The sequence below is a fragment of the Anabas testudineus genome, chromosome 16 (genome assembly GCF_900324465.2).
Source record: "Anabas testudineus chromosome 16, fAnaTes1.2, whole genome shotgun sequence".
In the NCBI taxonomy this organism is placed as follows: Eukaryota; Metazoa; Chordata; class Actinopteri; order Anabantiformes; family Anabantidae; genus Anabas; species Anabas testudineus.
This window is the reverse complement of record NC_046625.1, coordinates 3,648,156-3,666,393: the sequence shown is the minus strand read 5'-3', so window position 1 is coordinate 3,666,393 and position 18,238 is coordinate 3,648,156. Positions and strand designations below refer to the sequence as shown.

Genomic DNA, 18,238 nt, shown 5'->3' with positions numbered 1-18,238 from the left:
ACGTAATTCCACCAGTTGGCTGAACTACAATCTCAGCCTCCTGGCTGTTGTCTGGTAAGTAGAGTCTCTGCAGGCCAGCGTGTGTAGGATTTACTGTATGTTCAGTAAAATATGGTATCCTACAGAAAACGCTCCACTGTGTAACATTTTGATAATGCTACCATTAGACTACCATTCTGTGGTTCTAAAAGCTAAATGATTTACGTTATCCCATTGCTTTATGTTCACACTGTGTTAGCAGCTAAGTGGGCAGTTGAAGTGGAGTCAAAGTGGAGCTCCGCTGATTTCACAAAGTCTGTTTATAGGAGTACTACGACATAGAGGCTAAAAAAAGCTGTGCGAACTTTGGTTTGTTTGTTGTTGTTCAGAGGAAGCCGACTGAATTCTGATTGACTTCATGATCACCCTGAAAACTACAAGTTTGAAAAAGCAAAAGCTCCTTGAGCAAAGTTTCCCCCGAATATAGCACAACACACCTGACCAAACTGAGGAATGCGCTAAACAGTGGAGGAAAAGGTACAAACGAATTAAAATTTAAAGATGTCATGTTGTTATTTTTTTTTTTAAGTCGATATGTAAGATATATGAATATGGATCTTTTCCTGTGTCACTTGTGATAGAACAGGTGGTTTTACCTCTGTGGGGACGGCGAGGGCAGGTAACAGGGGCTTCATGTAGCTGTACCTCTGCATTGCTACCATGACGCCACAGCGAGACATCTCCAAGACAGGTGCCGCCGGCCTGAACACGAGGAGACAGAGACTTATTTCAACTTGATTCCTTCACCTTATCTTTCTGTATCCACCCTGAGGACAAACGTTGTTGTGAGGACGTTTCAGGACAAAACCTTTTAAGTGGAGAAGCTTCAAATGCCAGAGGTGACGAGGCTCAAACAGAGGTGAGCATCATCGTCAGCCTGAAGATGTATTACTGTGTAATATTGTGTTACGTCCTGTTGTCTGATTTTTTTTTTTGTTCACACTGTGTTACTTATTTTAAACCGCAGCAATTTTAATAATCAGTTTCCTGTTAAAGTGATTTTTCACTTAAATAAATGTTTGATGCTCCCAGCTTCTTAGATTTACTTATTTACTTTTCTAGTTTAAAGTATTGCAGTATAATACAGTTGCATTAAGTTCAACCCCACCTCGAAACCCACTGACACTCACTTACTGCTAACTTCTGCCTAACTTCAGTCCAATGAGATAAACAAGTGTTTCTAACACTGACTTGACATTTGGATCAATACAAAGCAAATCTCCTACTGTACTTCTGATCGATGATGAAGCCCAGGGAGGTGAGAGTGAGCAGGATGTAGCTGGTCATCCCCACAATGGCTGACTGGGACAGTATCTGTGATAAAGATATGTTTGCACGGCATGAGAAACACCATAAGAAAAAAAATACAGTTGTATCTGAACCTTAAATCAATATCGTGGCGGGTTTAGCTATGATCCCACGAGGCCTTACTAGGAGAGCGGTCATAAACCGCACGGCTGTTCCAACTGTTTACTTGGCAAATCCAAGCCAAACATGTCTGACATGTGTGCTGGCATATACAGTATCCTGCAGAAAGCATACCCCACCTCTAACTTTACACTGACATGCCTAGTTTACATAGACGCTCTAATCATCGCAGATGGGCCTTGACAGGGGACTTGACCACCAGTGGAAGAGATTGCAGTTTGAATCCTGATAGCCCGTAAACAGAGCCAATACAACCAACACTGGAGAAGAAATCCCATGCAGGATCTCACTGACCTTTTCCGAGTTATTTGGGGAGCACACACAAAAACACAGAGCGCGATCGTGATGTATGGTCTAATTTGTGTTCTCTAACCTCCGGCCTTGGCTGAGGGTAGCAGCTGGAAACCCAGTGTCTCCTGAGGATGCTGTGGACTGTCAGCTTTGGTTTACATTTCCCCGACACTCAATACTAAGTCTAACAGCCAAATCTCACTGTATGCTCCCATACGGTACCAACCCAGACAGCCTAGTAGGCGTAACATAAAATGAATCCATGAACAGGATGCAATTAGATAGATTTTATTTATATTTATCCAAGAGTTTTAATCCATAAGGCTCCATAGAACTATATTATCTGAGACTTCATAGAGAGATGATAGTATTATGTTTTCCATGAATCAATCCATCTATCAGACTGAAGAAATAACAGTCACCCCAGACTGTCAAAGCTCATTAAAGCAGAGTGATCATTGCATCAGAGTTCAAAGGCTACAGATACAGTTATTTTTAATACGAGGTATAATGAGTGGAGAATGAGTTTGGTATCAAAGGTTATGTGAACTTATCTGTGTTTAATAACCCAGGGGGCTCAGCCGGCCCGACGTGCTTGGTCACATGATTTAACTATCTACAGTATCACCCCAGAGGCCCAAACCTAGACGCTACGCTCGAGAGAAAATCCTCCACAAATCCCTCAGGGTCCTCAGGTGGAGTCACATTAACAGGAGTTTTTAAAGACACGGAGTGGGGAAATGTTTTCTGCTCCTTTCATCATGCTAATTTTTAATGTGATCAAGTGTCAACCAGCAGCAATAACAGAGGAGGACAGAAGTGAAAGCTAACATCTGGTGGCAGCACTGTGCCGTGAGCGGCACACTGATTGTGTTATTCTGTTGTCCCCCGAGATGAAGCAGATTAACTCATTATTCAGGCCATTACAGCAGCCGTTATTATGACGAAGTTCGTGAAGGCAGGTTGGACGAAGCTGCCACTGAGAAAACACAGGATGGACACCAGTAGTTCAGAAGAAGTATGTAGTATGCACTGCACCTTAGCTCTTCCAAAACACTGGAGACACTGTAAACTGCCTTTGAAAGGCACAAATCTTGGGCCCCAAGTGAAGTGAATGCTGATTCACTGGTACTGACAACTTAAGCAAAACCCTGAGCAAACATAGTCATTTTGTGGTATTGCATAGCACAATAAAAATTGTACTTACTGCACCCGAAAGTGAGATTCCACATAATAACATTATCTCAGATATTTGGGCTTTTCACTGTTCTGTAGGGTTTTAAGTTGTAACTCAATCCAGAACAGGTACTTAAAGTTCAAACTGTGAAATGAAGGAAACATTAATTCAGCTTTGTTCTGAGATGAGAAGTCTTGGCTTGGTCAAGTTCCCTCTCTGAGCCTTAATAGCATCTGTTTAGGGAACCTATAATAAAACACACACATTGGTCCGCTGATGATATAATTGAAGAGTAGCTTCACTAGTTTGAAACCATGTTTTCGTGGCTCCGAATTAAGGCAAAGCCCATAAATTGTCCGGCAGTGTATCATCAATTGTCAAGTTAAATAAGCAGCTAGCAAACATGTGGGTATAAATACATAAGAGTGACATGATTTATTGTTCGGCCAGAGTGCTCACTTTGTTATTTTCCCTCCAAGTCCTGATTGCTGCATCCTGAAGGCTGTTTGGGTTGGGAAATGGTTGACTCGACAATTAAGGCGTTTGTGTTCACTGCTGGACCACCAGCTGGTGTTTCATTCGCAGGGAGGGAGGGCAAACCTCGGAGGTGTGTGTGTGTGTGAGTGTGTGTGTGAGGGGGAACCACAAATGAAGGAGCACCACGGAGGTAGCGATCACAAAAAGACAGGCCATTTTATTTGGGAGTTTGAAGGGGCTGGGCGTGACAGCACTTTTTGGCTAACCAAAACTATGCCTAGGGAAAAAATCCTTCCAAAGATAACTTCTGAGGAGACCTGTTTCTTTTTTTCTGAAGAAGGAGGAAGGGGGTCTTTTGGCTTGTCGAGTGGAAAATAATAGACAAAGGTTGTTCTAAAGGGGAATACCGATCAGTCATTCTGTCATGATGTTACACAGACCTAGTCTTTTCCTGCAGGCTAAGTAGAGGACTTTGCTCAACCATGGACCAGCCACAACAAACTACATAATTGGGTGAAATAATGTTGGCAAACAAACACGCGAGGCAGCCTTAAATTAAGAACCTTGGACCACCTTGTCATACTTTAAACTGTATGAAGGATTACAGTAGCCTAAACATAACAGTAGCCAGTGTGTGACCAGAAGGTCACAGGTTTAAACGTACAGAGCTGAAAAATCTGGTCTGACACACACACACACACACACACACACACACACACACACACACACACACACAAAAAGCAGGAATCCCATCTCAATGGGACGTATACGTACCATCTTGTTTCCAAATAAATCGTGGTAAGTAAACAGCACCAGCAGAAAATGTACGACCACATAAACTTGTAAATGCAGTGACCATCTGGGATAATGAGGCACTTCCTTTCCAGTAACCTGCACAGGGAAAATTAAACATGTTTAATTCCCCAATCTTTTCTTTTTTTTCCAAATACAGTCATTTTCTGGACACATTCTCACAGCAGACAGCAGATCCTGTTAGAATAACAAACAGCAGCAACGGATCCAGGAGTAAATATTTATGCTTACATGTCTATAAGTTTCATACATTTTACAGAATGGCCTGTTTGCTTATCTCTCATTATACCGTATGTTAAGAAAAGGCCTTTGAATGCGAACTTGTCAAGCTCCCTCCCTTTTCCTGTAAAATAAAAAAGAAATCTAATAAAAATCACAGAGAACCGCAGCCAAATTGAACCAGGCTCAAATTTGTCTTTGACCTTTCTCGCTTCACACATCCTTTCTCTAAGTGTTTATTTTCTCTGTAGCAAAAAAGACCTTTTGTTACTTTAGTTTCCTGCAGGCTCATTTTCAAAACTGGTGAAAATGAGCTTGTTGTGTTCCAATTACAAAGTCACGCGGTATTTATTGGGTGTAGCGGTTTCTCCCAAACACTGAGGAACATATGAGTCCTTCTGTAAGAATTCCCTGAGTCACTCGACCTGTTTTTGTCTGCGCTAGCATCCGAACGATAACTGATTAGGCCTGAGGGCTTTATGTTGAAACCGTGTCCTCCTCTGGGAACGAGGTACAGAAAAAACTGGCCCATCATAGATGGCTGTCTCTTGTTCAGGGGGTTTCCCAGGATCCTGAGGAAAACAAACCACCACATGTGGGTTCCTTTCACATCCCATCCCCAACCTTGTAGGTATTCCAGCATACAGCTCTGCTTATTGTCAAAGAGCTGAAACATGCTCAGCCCTCTCTCCTCCTTTCTTTTCATGCCTTTCTTTTCCTCACCGGCAGATATCAATGAGCAACCGTCTACACAAAGCCTTTCAAGATATTTCCGTTAAATTGCAGCTCTGTCCGTGTTTAGAATCGCCCCGCTGGGTTTAAGGGTCCAATTTAGTCGTAAAGCCAAAGGAGAGTTTTTTTTTTTTTTTGAAGTGTGAAGCACGAGGGAACTAAATATGTGACACCATCAGCGTTATTTCAAAGCTAACCACCGAGGCATACAACTGGAGCCTGTATTTCTTTTAGCACACACACACACATATTCACATTTACACTGAACGGCATTCGGTTTTGATCCCACAGACTGAGTTTAAAGACAGTGAAAATGAACTTATTGTGTTTCCTCTACAAAAGCTTTACAGCTTTTTATTTGATGTGGCAGTTTCTTGTAAAACTTGTAGAATATGTGAATCCTTCAAAAAGGAATGCTCTGAGTCATTTAGCCCTGTGTTTGGAGTGTGTCAAAATAATGGGTAATGAAGCCTGAGGGCATTATTGTAAAAATATGCCTCCTTCAGGAGTGATGGAAACAACCATTTCTTCTACAAACCTTGGGATTGTCGTCATGATCGCCGAGCCAAGATTTACCAGGTTTCCAACTTGGACCTTTGATGAAAGTTGACAACTTGTCGCTGATAGTCTGGTAAGTGCTGGACCTTCTCCACAAATACAGATAATAGTGTAACTACAAGAGAAGGAAACCCGTAAGTCAAACATCAATATACAATCAAATGCTACATTTAACTGATCAGTGTTAACGAAGCAATAGCTGCAATAATTAATCTTCAGTAGAACTGTTTCTGCTTTCACGGGGCAGGATCACAATTCATCTGCCAATGGTGAGGGAAGCAAAAATAATCATAACATCCACCTCCTGGCATTTCATTTTATGGGCCTCCGTCACCTCAGCTGGGCAGTTTGTTTAGAGTGGGGTAATAATGTTACGGTGACAAAATGGCCACTTCACCAATGAGGGAAACATGAGCTCACGCCTCATCTACTGAAGGTGTTTATTCTCAGATGGATGGAGGTGAGCTGCGTGACCGATGGCCGACTTGTGGAGGCCACACCACCAATGGACGGGAACGGGACTAACCTGAACGTAGACGATCTCAAATGTGTTGATAGGGAACACCAGGCCATAAATCACTTTGTCTCCCTCTTGAGCAAAGGTACCTGAGTAGGACATGCACAATTTTATTAGTTTTTACATAAACATTAAAATAATATAAATAACTACCTCACTGCTGTGACCAGCACTGTGAGCTGTAAACACATTCACAACTATGACATATTATCACTTTAAAAAGTTCTTATGGCAAACATGTCAGCAAACACCTCATTTACTTATTTACAAACCCACCAGACACATTTTCATTCTTCCTCTCGCTGCAGTGCATTGTCAGATATTAGGGAAATATAAAATACATCACAATGCACATCACCATTTATTTATTAATAATGCTCCTTAATACATGAATATGTGTGTGACTACATATTTTTCATTACTTCTGAATGCTGCAACCTTTTGCACTGTTCTGTGGATATTTTCTGTTTCCTTTTTGCATTGTTTTTCATTTGTTTGTGGTAGTTCAATGCCTTATTATGGTCATTTTGGGGGATATGTAGTGTCTGGGATATTTCACAAGTAAACACCAAGAGCCCCTTGACCTTTAGACCCTTGGGCCTGTACCCAGTAGACCCATTCAGTAATCCATCCATCTGCAAATGATAAAGCTGCACTAGAAAGGATTTTGAAGTTAAATCGTTATCTGGGGACAGATTTCAATGGGATTTCATCTCACAATTGTCAAACTTCTGTAAAGGTGATTGTCTGAATAACATAGAAAGCCTGCTTCAATAGAGCATTAAGAAAATGTGTACCACAGCTTCTAGGGGGAAAATTCTATGCACACACAGTGTGGCCCAAAGGATTTCTGCATAATCTAAACCTCAGATTTTAACCAGCTGCTTCTGACATTTGATGAAAAATTGCCATCACTGCTCCCTTTAAATTTGCTGTAGTAATAGATCAAGTGAAAACTTTTGGTTTCCAATTAAAATCAAGTAATGACAGGACAAGCATCAAAGACACCACTACACATACTTGAAAACAGAGAGAAAATGTTGTACTCAACACCTCATGTAACAGTAGTTCTGCAAAGCAATAATAAGAAAGACAAAAAACATAAACACAAGCAGAAATGCTATAGTGCAATGCTTAAAAAATCTAGCTAACTATCCTTTGATACGCTGTCTTACCGAATAATCGATCCCAAATGATCAGAATTCCTCCGTAGTTCTTGTCAATGCAGTAAAGATTTCTCCCTGTTGAGAAAATGCTGAGTTTACCACAGAGGTTAAATAAATCTTTTGAAAAAACACACCCTTGGACCCAAATACCGCTTTTATTTCATTATCTTACTGGCATTTTTTCCCACGCCTGAGTGGTCAACCTGCCAACAAAGAAACTGACTGGAGAATATGAAACACAACCATAAACAGCCACAAACCTCTCAGCCTGTGCAAAATATCTGGCGTAGTTCTTCAAAGGCATGAAGATTTACTATCTGAGGCTTAGACACTATAAATGATGAAGATTAAATTGATATTGTTAATATTTTAAAGTGAACATATCTCACCGTGATGAACTCGATGATGTTTCGGGGTGTTGAAAACCCACTCCAAAGGTCCAAGATCTCTGATCAACTGAAATAAAAAAATATACAGAACATTTGAAACCTTTCCAACTGCAAAATAAACCGGCTCCATTTTTCGTTACATGTATTTGAAAATGTATTACGTATTTAGGCTTCTGCTCTTCACACTCAATATCTGGGAAATAGTATGACGATTACATTAAATTACTAAAAAAAGGTTTTCACACAACTATCTGACAATTTCTGTAACTGACTGAAGCTGATAATCCGACATTCACAACACTTCACACTGCAATTTGTTAAATCCATGGACGGAACAAAGTAGCAAGGGTCAACTTCTCTCTCAAGCTCTATATTTTTGTTCTTGAACTTTTACCTATTAAGACTTTCTGCCACTTTTCATGTGACCACACTTTTAAGACCTCTTGCAGTTTTATAGTATATAGTATATCCCTTCTCCATCCTCTCCATGTTATATACTGTGACTGTTCAAAACAGCTATAAATAATTTTGATTTCTGACATTGTTGGACAACACATCATAAACAGACCCTCTGAGCTTGTTTGTCTTGACAGTGATTGAGAAACTGACTTGAAAGGATTTATCCTCTTGGGAGCATGCATGCATTTAGCAATGTCATGAGAATCCTGCATGCACAACTGACATGTGGTACAGTACCATCAGAAATCTCATGGAGTATCTAAAATAGATAAGGTTCATCCTCTGGGAATTCAACTCAATTCAGTTTTATTTGTATAGCACCAAATGACAACAGACATCATCTCAAGGCACTTTACAGTGTAAGATTTAAGACCTTACAGAGTATAATTGTATAAAAAATTTGATAGAAAACCCCACAATATGACAGCAGTAGACAGTGGAGAGTAAAAACGCCTTTTAGAGGAAGAAACCTCTAGAAGAACCAGGTTCAGGATGGGCGGCCATCTGCCTCAACCGGTTGAGGTGAGGGGAGATCAGAACAACGTTCAAAAAACTGCAAAGACCAGGCAAAACAAAAAACAAAAAAACAACAAGCAGCAAAGCACCTTGGTCCAGAGGTTGGACCAGTAACTGGACTCTGGAGATATACAGCTCCAATGAGGAGTATACCTGCAGAGGAGAACAGAGAGAAGGAAACTACAGGAGAGAGAAGTTGACAACATGCAATAATAGCATTTGAATGGATAGAGGAGAGGAGAGGAGCTCAGTGTATTAATAGAGGTCCCCCAGCAGACTAACCTATAGCAGCTTAACTAAGAGATGGTTCAGGGTCACCTGATCCATCTCTAACTAGTTTTTCAGCATCACTTTGAGACAGAATGCTCCTAATTTTACCAATATTCTTCAGGTAGAAGACGGCAGTTCTAGACATTTATTTAATGTATGATGTATATTCTGGTCAAAGATTTATTACAGTGTTACTGTACCAATGTTATGTCATCTATAGTAAAAATATGATTAGACATCATGTCTCTGAGGTTTTTAGGACCAAACAAAATAACCTCTGTCTTGTCTGAATTTAGGAGAAGAAAATCATCCAGGCCTTTATGTCTTTTAAGCAGCTTGAAGTTTTATTAATAGATTAGTGTGTTTCCTAATAATATTACCTAAAGGGGGCATATATAGAGTGAAAAGAATCGGCCCAAGAACAGAAACCTGTGGACCTCCGTAACTAAGTTTTGTGTGCAGGGAAGCCTCAACATTAACATTCACAAACTGGAATCTATCTGAGAGATACAATTTAAACCAGTCTAGTGCTTTTCCTTTAACCCCAATGACATGTTTCAGTCTGTGTAACAAAATGTTTTGCATGTGTGGAACATATTTGTATTCATATCCTTATTTTAGTATGAATATACAGTATAAGTGTTGTACGAAGTGATGAGTGTGTGTAGTGCCACTATTCTGCCACATCGACTGAAGGGCATGTATAAATTGGCCACTATTTTTCGAGTAAAACTTTAGACCTGATCATGGCTCTATATACACAAAATACGCATCATAACCCTTAAAATATTAAGAATCCTACACTGGAAACCAAATTGGATAGCAGTCTATTAAAACATAGTCAGGATATTTTGTTCTGGATTAAAAATTGTGTTGCTTGGACAGAAAGACTGAACTTCAGGCCAGAGGACATCATTTGGATTATCTTCAGGTCCAAAACCAGAGGCACGTATCCAAAGAATTACCATGAATAACGGCTGAAAGCATGCATTATGAGGTACTTTCTTGAAGGTAGCAGCTACATTATTTTACTGTATTTATGTGACCAGAAAGTGTCCTGCAATATCACTTTCACACTTGTATTTGTCTTTTCTTCTGATTTACAAAACCAAATAAGTTCACAAACCCAGATTAACAAGCTCAGTTGAGAAATGTTTACTGACTGGTACTGTAGCAGCGGGAAAGAGGACCAAAGTGCCAAGAAGCAGAGATGTTAACACTGCTGATAATAGTTAAGCCCATTAACACACACATACAGAAAACATGCACAAGTAGTTAAATTCATCATGAGTACACTCTGTGCATAAAACGAACATGTTTCATATTCTCTTTTTAGATATCAAACAGATGCACCAGCGAGTCATTAAAGGCAGCAGAGGTCACATAGCATATTTCACACAGCTCATGTTCCTTTTTTTGAGACCTTCAGATATTTTGATGTTTCTCATCAATACAACAGACCTCTCAATCTGGAGAAAGTTGCATGGCTGGACAAAATTTCTCAGTGATTCATTATTTCCATGTAATGGCTGCGTCTGGCAACCGAGCGTGAGAGTTTTATCTTGACTGAAAAGGGTCGCCACCACATCACTCTGGTTCTAAGGCTGCAGCAAATAACGTGCCAATAAATTACATGACATCAAAAAAAGCCCATAAAGGAGGCATAAATTACATCCCCTCAGAAAATTGTGACTATTACGACTCCTTTCAGTAATAGTGCTCTAAAACATGGAAGGCGTTCCAAATCCATTCAATCCCTCTAACGACCGTGGGGATTGTAAAAGTGATACTCCCAGTCACTTTAAAAGCAGACAGAGTGGTCATGCTTCTGTTTGGAATATTTCATAAAATCTCATTATTTTTTATTGAATACAGGTTTCACTGCAACGCTGAGGCTACAAAGGCTCAATGTAGTCGACGGATTAATATTGGCACAGGTTGGAAGATAACTGAAGACCTTCATTTGGTGGGATTAACTCTGTGCAGCATCGGTGAATGGATGAGTACATTCAAACTGTGTTAGCTGATGAGCTGGTCGATTCAATTATTGTGTTTAACTATTAACTCATGTTATCCACATCTATAAAGTTGGTTTCTTACCTTTAAATAACTGGCAACTGTTTAGAAACGGTTTAGTTATCTGACCAACATACAGAAAACCTGCAGGCATGCAAAATAATAAGAAACAAAGTTAATTAAGTGTAGCACAGTGAAGCAGAGGTTAGCACTGGCATTCAGTAATGAAACTAAAGTGTCTAATTTCCTCAGACGAATGGAGAATACACTACTTCTCCATTATGCTTCATCTTTTGATGTTTATTGCCGGTTGGCAAACAGCATTGGGTCCATTAACGCCACCTTCTGGATTGCAGTTTATTCCATTTTGCTCTTTTCAGTTTTGTGATTTTTCATGATGCCAACGTTGCCATGGCTCCTGTTCGGCTCTGTCTCGCCTCTCTACTTAAACATCTTGTAGCATGGTAGTGTTTCACGTTGTACAAATAAAGCATATTATTCTTCTTAAATCAACTATTTTCATTAGTATAGGTTCATGCGTTTTAGTTGGATGGTTATCTTTATTTATATGTCTTAAATCTTGCTTCTGAAAGCCACAACACTCTCAAGTTTCACACATAAAATCTATCAAATGTTTTCATGCATTGATTCGTCCATCCAGAGCTGAAGGCTGCTTTTGGACAATGATTGCTTTTGTTATTAGACAGACTGTGTAACTGTATCCCTTCTTCTGTTGAATGTTTTATGAGGTAAAACGTCATATTTCATTCACTCTCCAATTATGTCCTTGTTTAGGTTACATTTATTACACCATATCTTTCATCAATATGCAGATCTACTATAATAAAAGTGTCTGAGGATTTTGCCAAATTTCTTAGTCTGAGTCCTGACTGTTTTTGGATTTTACCTCTGTGTGGATCCAGAACTGGTAAAGCAGGTTTAATTGTAGGTGAACTGCAAATATTGGTGGAGGCACAGCCAGAGCCAGAGGCAGGTAGAAAATCTGAAAAGAGCATAGAAATTAGCAGTATATAGCTAACAACACTCACTGCAGTCTCATTTGGACTATACTCTCACACATTTGCTATCTTGTTCTTATCTCAGGGACGTTTATGGGGCTATTTTAATACAAAATCTATCAATTAGTTTTATTGATTTACAAAAACAAATATAACAGAAGTCTATTGTGCCGTACAGTACTCACACTGGTCTATTGCTGTATGGACTATTGGAATCCCTGCCAAAAATGGTATATGAGCACAAATGCCAACATATTGATTCGATATAAACAGTTTATTGCCAATAATTTCAGTTAAAGGAAAAAAGGTTTGTCCAAGGTTCAATATTTTCTGTTTTGTCAGATTTTTAAATACCTGTAGTTTTTATCAAATGTTACTGTAACTATAAGAAACTGGGCTGTTCCTGAAGATCGCTGGTTAATACCCAGCGCTACACTAGTGAGAATTTATGACAGCAGGGTGGTTTATGTGGGATTAATTCAAAATAAAAGATAGCGCCCACGTTCAAGAAGAAGAATCATAGCATGGTGTGGCTCTTTAATAGGTTTTTAATAGTTTTTGGAGAAAAAGGAAATACATTACACCACACAAATGATTCAGTATTCATTTCCATTTGTAAATAGTTGTGTTAATAGTAGGAAAAAGAGCTTGAGTAAGGACTTACCCAGGATGTAAACTGTTGGGTGAGGGACTGTCTGAGGGCGGTGGTGAGGTTATAGTACTCTGAACTGTGGTGAACCTGGTGAGCAGCCCAAAGGATGGACACCTCTGGAGAATATGACACACACAAGCCTAAGTCCAAGAGTCCACATCTCACAGGTGGTTATCACTTCATTCACTTTCTTATGTGTTACGGACGTAACAGCAGCCGCTGAACTTTCTACACAGATTCATGCGTGGGCCTTGAACCCTCACACACATTCAGCTGCCTTTAAATCACCAAGACAAGTGATTTATCTCAACAATTACCCCTGCTTCTTCCCCAGATGAGTAACCAGACACTTTCATCCCCCAGTAGGAGCCATTTTGGTCCTGCTCCTGGCCAGCCGTGATGAAAAGCCAAAGCTTGAAACTAGCTGGCCATTGGGGGAGAATTTCAGCTATTATGACAGAGGGGGTATTCGGCTGCAGCTGGTAAGCTTCCAGCGTGACGTCCCAGTGCTCCAGTTTACATTCTTCTGCTGTGTTGTGATACTTGCTACATTAATATCTGTGTTACACTTCATTTTAACATCCAAAGGGAACATGCTTGTTAAGTTTCACTGGATCTCCGGGCCATTTCCGGACCACCCTGTCTCGTCTGTGCTTTTTGGCACCTCCCATCCACTTTGGCTTCTGCAGTCATATAAGAGGGAACAGGAACCTTTAAATATTACAGAACCTCAGAACACCATATAGACCATGTACAGTAATGTAGAAGCAGCCCAAGTTATTAAATTAGGGTTAAGTTTCAAGGGGCAGCTTTAATGTGTAATGGGATTTGTGCTTAATTATTAAATTATGAAATTGAATTATTGAAAACCAGATAAGGATGAATGAATCTGGTCACATTTGGGTAGTTGAGAAGTTAAAATCTATATCTCATATGTATACATGAATCAGATGTGTTTAATTATCACCAGGTCCATTTTATCTTATTCACCCACCTTCTAAAGGAATTCACAGACGAGTCAGCAGCTAGTTAGCTTAAGATTGAAAACTAAAAACAGATAAGCAGCTCATATTTATCCACACTATAATTTCTAATAGCTGACCTACTGTATTAGTTTCTCAATAAGCAACAATATGTTTTTTTTATTTTAATAAAGTTAAGAGTTTATTACAAAACTGAGACTTACACTATAAGTGTTGTACAAGCACCTGGAACAATCCCAACCTGGCTATAGGAAAAGATAGTATTAGTATTTAGTTAAAATGAAAAGTTATGTGAAGTAAATCAAATTGCACAAAGCTGTAATCTCAACTTTACATTAATGTGTTGTCACGCAGTATATTTCTCTTGTAATGATTTAGTTTCAGATAATAACAAGAACTGCCGACTGCCTACCAACTGGGCCATGGTCGCCCCTTAGATATTAATTCTGGGTTGAATATACTAAATCAAAATGAAATTCTCAATGTAACTGTTGGTTCTTATCTAATTTCTAATCCTGTGCCAATAAATGAGCTTTTCTCAAAATGTCAAACTTCAACTTGTCTTTTACCAAAGTCAGCACAGTGACACTGTGTTGTTTTCACAAATACTTTTTAAGACTTTTACTTTTAGAAAATCATTCAGACGCCACATCTCAAACCCCCCCATCCACCCCCACCCCACACACTGTTTAATAAACTTGTGAATTATATCAGGGCCGTCAATCGTAAAACCGGTCGAGGGTCTGCTGCACCTGAACAAACACACTGCTGCGAAGCGAAAGTGAGGTGCTGTGTGATTGGACGGGATCACAATCAGTGAAACTGAGGAGGAATTCCTCAAGCGTTTGAAGAAACTCTGTGGAGCTCTGAGTAAAATCTACGACGACCAAGCAATACTCCACACCTCACGTTTAACAGGGTTATTGCTGGATTTCTGCAGGTGTCAGAGAATAAATGTCACAGAGAACGTTTTCGGAAGTGCCACAAACAACGTTAACGTTAAATGGGGTATTTTGGACCATGTAGAAACTGAACAGAACCGACAGTCTGCAGACAAGGGATGAGTGTGAAGAGGAAACAGTGAATGAGAAGAGGATGGACTGACTCTGTAGCAGTCAAGAGCTAAAATGATGACGTTTCTTCCGCTCTGAACCACATGGGACTCAGAGAGGAATTGTCTTGCTAAGACACATATTGAGAGGATAATCCAGCCTTTGTTTAATTCCAGCAGCCGAGTCTTTGGCTTTTTTTCCTCCTCACTGGAGTCATGCTTGGCAGGGTCCAGAAGTAAAGGCGGCTAAGATTGATGCTCGTTGTCATTGATAGGAAGTAGGAACCGCTAGGCTTCACTGCAAGCTCATGTCCTCATCTCTGGACTCGGCGGGACACTGCATAGTTTGGCAGGGCCTATTCAGGAGGGAAGCCCTGTTAATGGTGAGAACCAATGCCACAGAGTCCCTGTTCCCAGAAAGAGCAGAGAAATGCTGTGGAAGGCACCTCCATCTGGCCTCCAGCGTACCCTAACTCATGATTCTCTGAAATAAGGAAAGACTGCACACTAATCAGGTGATGACCAGCTACTGTATGACACTTTAGACAAAACAAGTCAAATGAGTATTTAGTATAATTTATTGTTATTTACCTGACAAGAACCTCTAGTATCTGCTTTAATTATGACCATTGTTCATCAGCAGCACCGGTGGAAGCTGTGTGATCTTAAGAAAGCATGAGTTGAGGTGACTTAGGCCACAACCCAGTTTTTGTACCTACACTTTGCTGAAATGAGCTGAGGCAACACTTTTTAACTAAAAGTGTTTTCTTGTCTATCTCATTAATTATTATATAATAGCCTAAATTATTGCTGTAACGTGTCCATTAAATTCTATATAACCAGCATTGCAAACATGGTTCCAGTCAAAAGTTTATCAACCACTTTAAGTGCAGGAATTCACAGCAACTGTAGCTTCGACCACTGACTAACTGTTAAACTAAAAACAATATGGACCAAAAAGAAACCTTACTATACTGAGACAGACTGGGTGATGTAACAATATACAATATTCAGTTGAACTGTTGAATTATATCATGACACATAATCAAGGCCCTTAAGTCATAATCAGTCATGTTACGTGACCGAGTTAGACTTTAACAGAGCCTGTTTACATCCACCACAGCCCCGTCAGGAGCACTGCTTACATAACGAGAGTCATATGAATGCATGACCCAAAGTCCTATTTGGCTGCGTAAATTTAGCGCCTGAATAAGTGGCAATAATAATGAAACCATACCTTGAATAATGCTGCTTTAAAGAGAAAGGATGACTAGACAAAAGAAAAATAATCAGCCTAGAAGGAGATCCAAGTCGGCCATTTTTATCCACTCAGACCTTATGAAATGCTTTTACAGTTAAATCAATCAGCTGCTTAAATCATCACCCTCAGCGACAAACTCCTGGCACTAACAAGCAACTGTACTTCATGTGCAGCCCTCTGAGTGGTGGGCTGCCCTGTCAATCACAGAGGTAATGGGCTGTGAACAGCCCTCCAGTGTTTGGATTGGAGGACTCTTGGATGGAGTGCCAACCCAAACAGCGAGCACTGGACCCAGCGGGCTGGTCGTCCAACTCCCCTCCGTCGCTGCCATGCTTCATGCCGTCCACCCTGCTCAGTCACACACACTAAACTAAACACACTAACCGTGGTCAGGCCCACTTACAGCTCTAAGGAAGTAGGGTTTAAAAGCTATGTATAGAACGTGATGGGGGCTGTTCTTTAAAATTTTACTTCAATACAAAATCCAAAATACTCACACACACAAAGTCTAATTTTCACTTATGTAGAACTGTGGAGGGAGAGTGTGTGACCATAACACTTCAAATGTTAAATAATTATTATAAATGGATAATGAAAAGCACACAGATAAACAAATTGCGTCTTCTTTGTGCTTCTGTTTTAAGGCAGGAGGCAACCAGTGCTGTACGCTGTAGGGTTAACAGATTAAACACCTGGTTTAGTTACAATATTGTCTCATGTGAATTATTAACACAATGTCAATATCTAATAAGAGTTATCTGATTTGATGGACTGAATTATAAATCAGTCTACTGGGAAAACTCATAATGTAATAAATGAAGAAGTACACACCCTCTGAATTACAGACATTAAGATCTGTAAAAAGAAAATAACACACGGTGAAAGTGCACTTCAAAAAGTTTCCGTTTCAGAATATCACAAAAAAAATCCACAATCATAAATTTACACTATTATGTGATTTAAAATTACGTGGGAAGTATATCTGGAATCGCCTGCAGAGAGCCCACCAATAACTTTAGTTGTTAACGGCGGTAAATAAAAAGCTATTACTACTGTATCGATATCTCAGGACGCCCAAGGAAATCTTCATCCTTCCAGTCGGTGGAGGTTTCTCCACAGCAGCGTCAGCAGTGGAAATCTCATCTGTCAACTATCTGTCTGTGCAGCGAGCGCAGCACACGAGGGCAGCAGACAGCCGGACTGTAGCTTCTGCTGAGCTCTCGACCCTCTCAAAGATCAGAACACGCTCTTCGTTTCTACACTTGTTTAAATGCTGTACATACAGATCCTGTGGACATGTTCAGTCACAGCAGACTCTCCGTAGACTCTCCGTCTCAGCACTCGGACTGAAAACAGAAAGTGAGAGCACAGTGACCAATAGATATTATCTCTGCCTCCCATGAGGCCTTTCATTTGCTCTCTTCTGCTGCTGTGAGTGAGACTCCACATCCTGACCAAACCACACACACAGAACCAGCAAACCAAGCAGGGGCCCCGGATTCTTTAGTCGGCCCTGCAACCTGCAGCGGGCCAGGAACTTGCCGTCAGAACGAAGATTTATGGAGCACTAGCCACCCGGGGGCAGGTTAACCCCCCATGCCTCCTCCACCCTGCCACACAGCCAGGAGGAACTCCTCTTTAAACAATAACATCCACATCAGCTGGGTCTCTCTGGGGACGGAGGACAGCAGAGGAGAGCGGAGAAGTGCTGAGCACATCTGTTTGTCTTAACAACTGCTGCTGTCTGCAGGGCTGCAGGAGAGAGAGGGAAACAGAGGATGTACTGTGGTAGTGTGGCAGGGTAACTGAACTAATGGGCAGGACGGGCTTGTGTATTTTGCTTTTCAAAGTAGCTGATAAGCCATTTTTCATGACGTGCAGGTCAAAACATGTCTGGCCAATTAGTAAACCTTTCACTGAAAGATTAGAATTGTTACATTATAATTGGTGTTTCAGTGATTGTATGTGATCATCTGGAGATATTTATGTTAAAATAATAAAAAGTTAGTTAAAACCAACTGTGTAGGTAATAATAAGGTATAATGGCAGCCTGTATGTTTACAGACATTACACGTTTTGTTATAACTCTCATGATGGATTTACAGGTACATCAACACCCAGTTGATGCTCTGTAAATGCACGTGGGTAATTACAGCCAACTGAAGCACAGACAGACATGGAGAAGAAGAGAGACAAAAAAAGATG

General features: G+C 40.3%; 1 protein-coding gene across 1 annotated transcript in view; it reads right to left on the bottom strand.

The window, feature by feature from the left end:
- The window catches only part of agmo (alkylglycerol monooxygenase), a 43,426-nt gene that overhangs the window by 15,730 nt on the left and 9,458 nt on the right, over positions 1-18,238 (bottom strand). The window contains exons 4-12 of the mRNA XM_026372937.1: positions 12,751-12,854; positions 11,975-12,070; positions 7,807-7,873; positions 7,427-7,492; positions 6,261-6,340; positions 5,715-5,849; positions 4,187-4,303; positions 1,271-1,353; positions 636-741 (exon numbers count right to left, since the gene is read on the bottom strand). Coding sequence (XP_026228722.1) covers positions 636-741; positions 1,271-1,353; positions 4,187-4,303; positions 5,715-5,849; positions 6,261-6,340; positions 7,427-7,492; positions 7,807-7,873; positions 11,975-12,070; positions 12,751-12,854 — 854 coding nt within the window. The remainder of the gene's footprint in view (positions 1-635; positions 742-1,270; positions 1,354-4,186; positions 4,304-5,714; positions 5,850-6,260; positions 6,341-7,426; positions 7,493-7,806; positions 7,874-11,974; positions 12,071-12,750; positions 12,855-18,238) is intronic.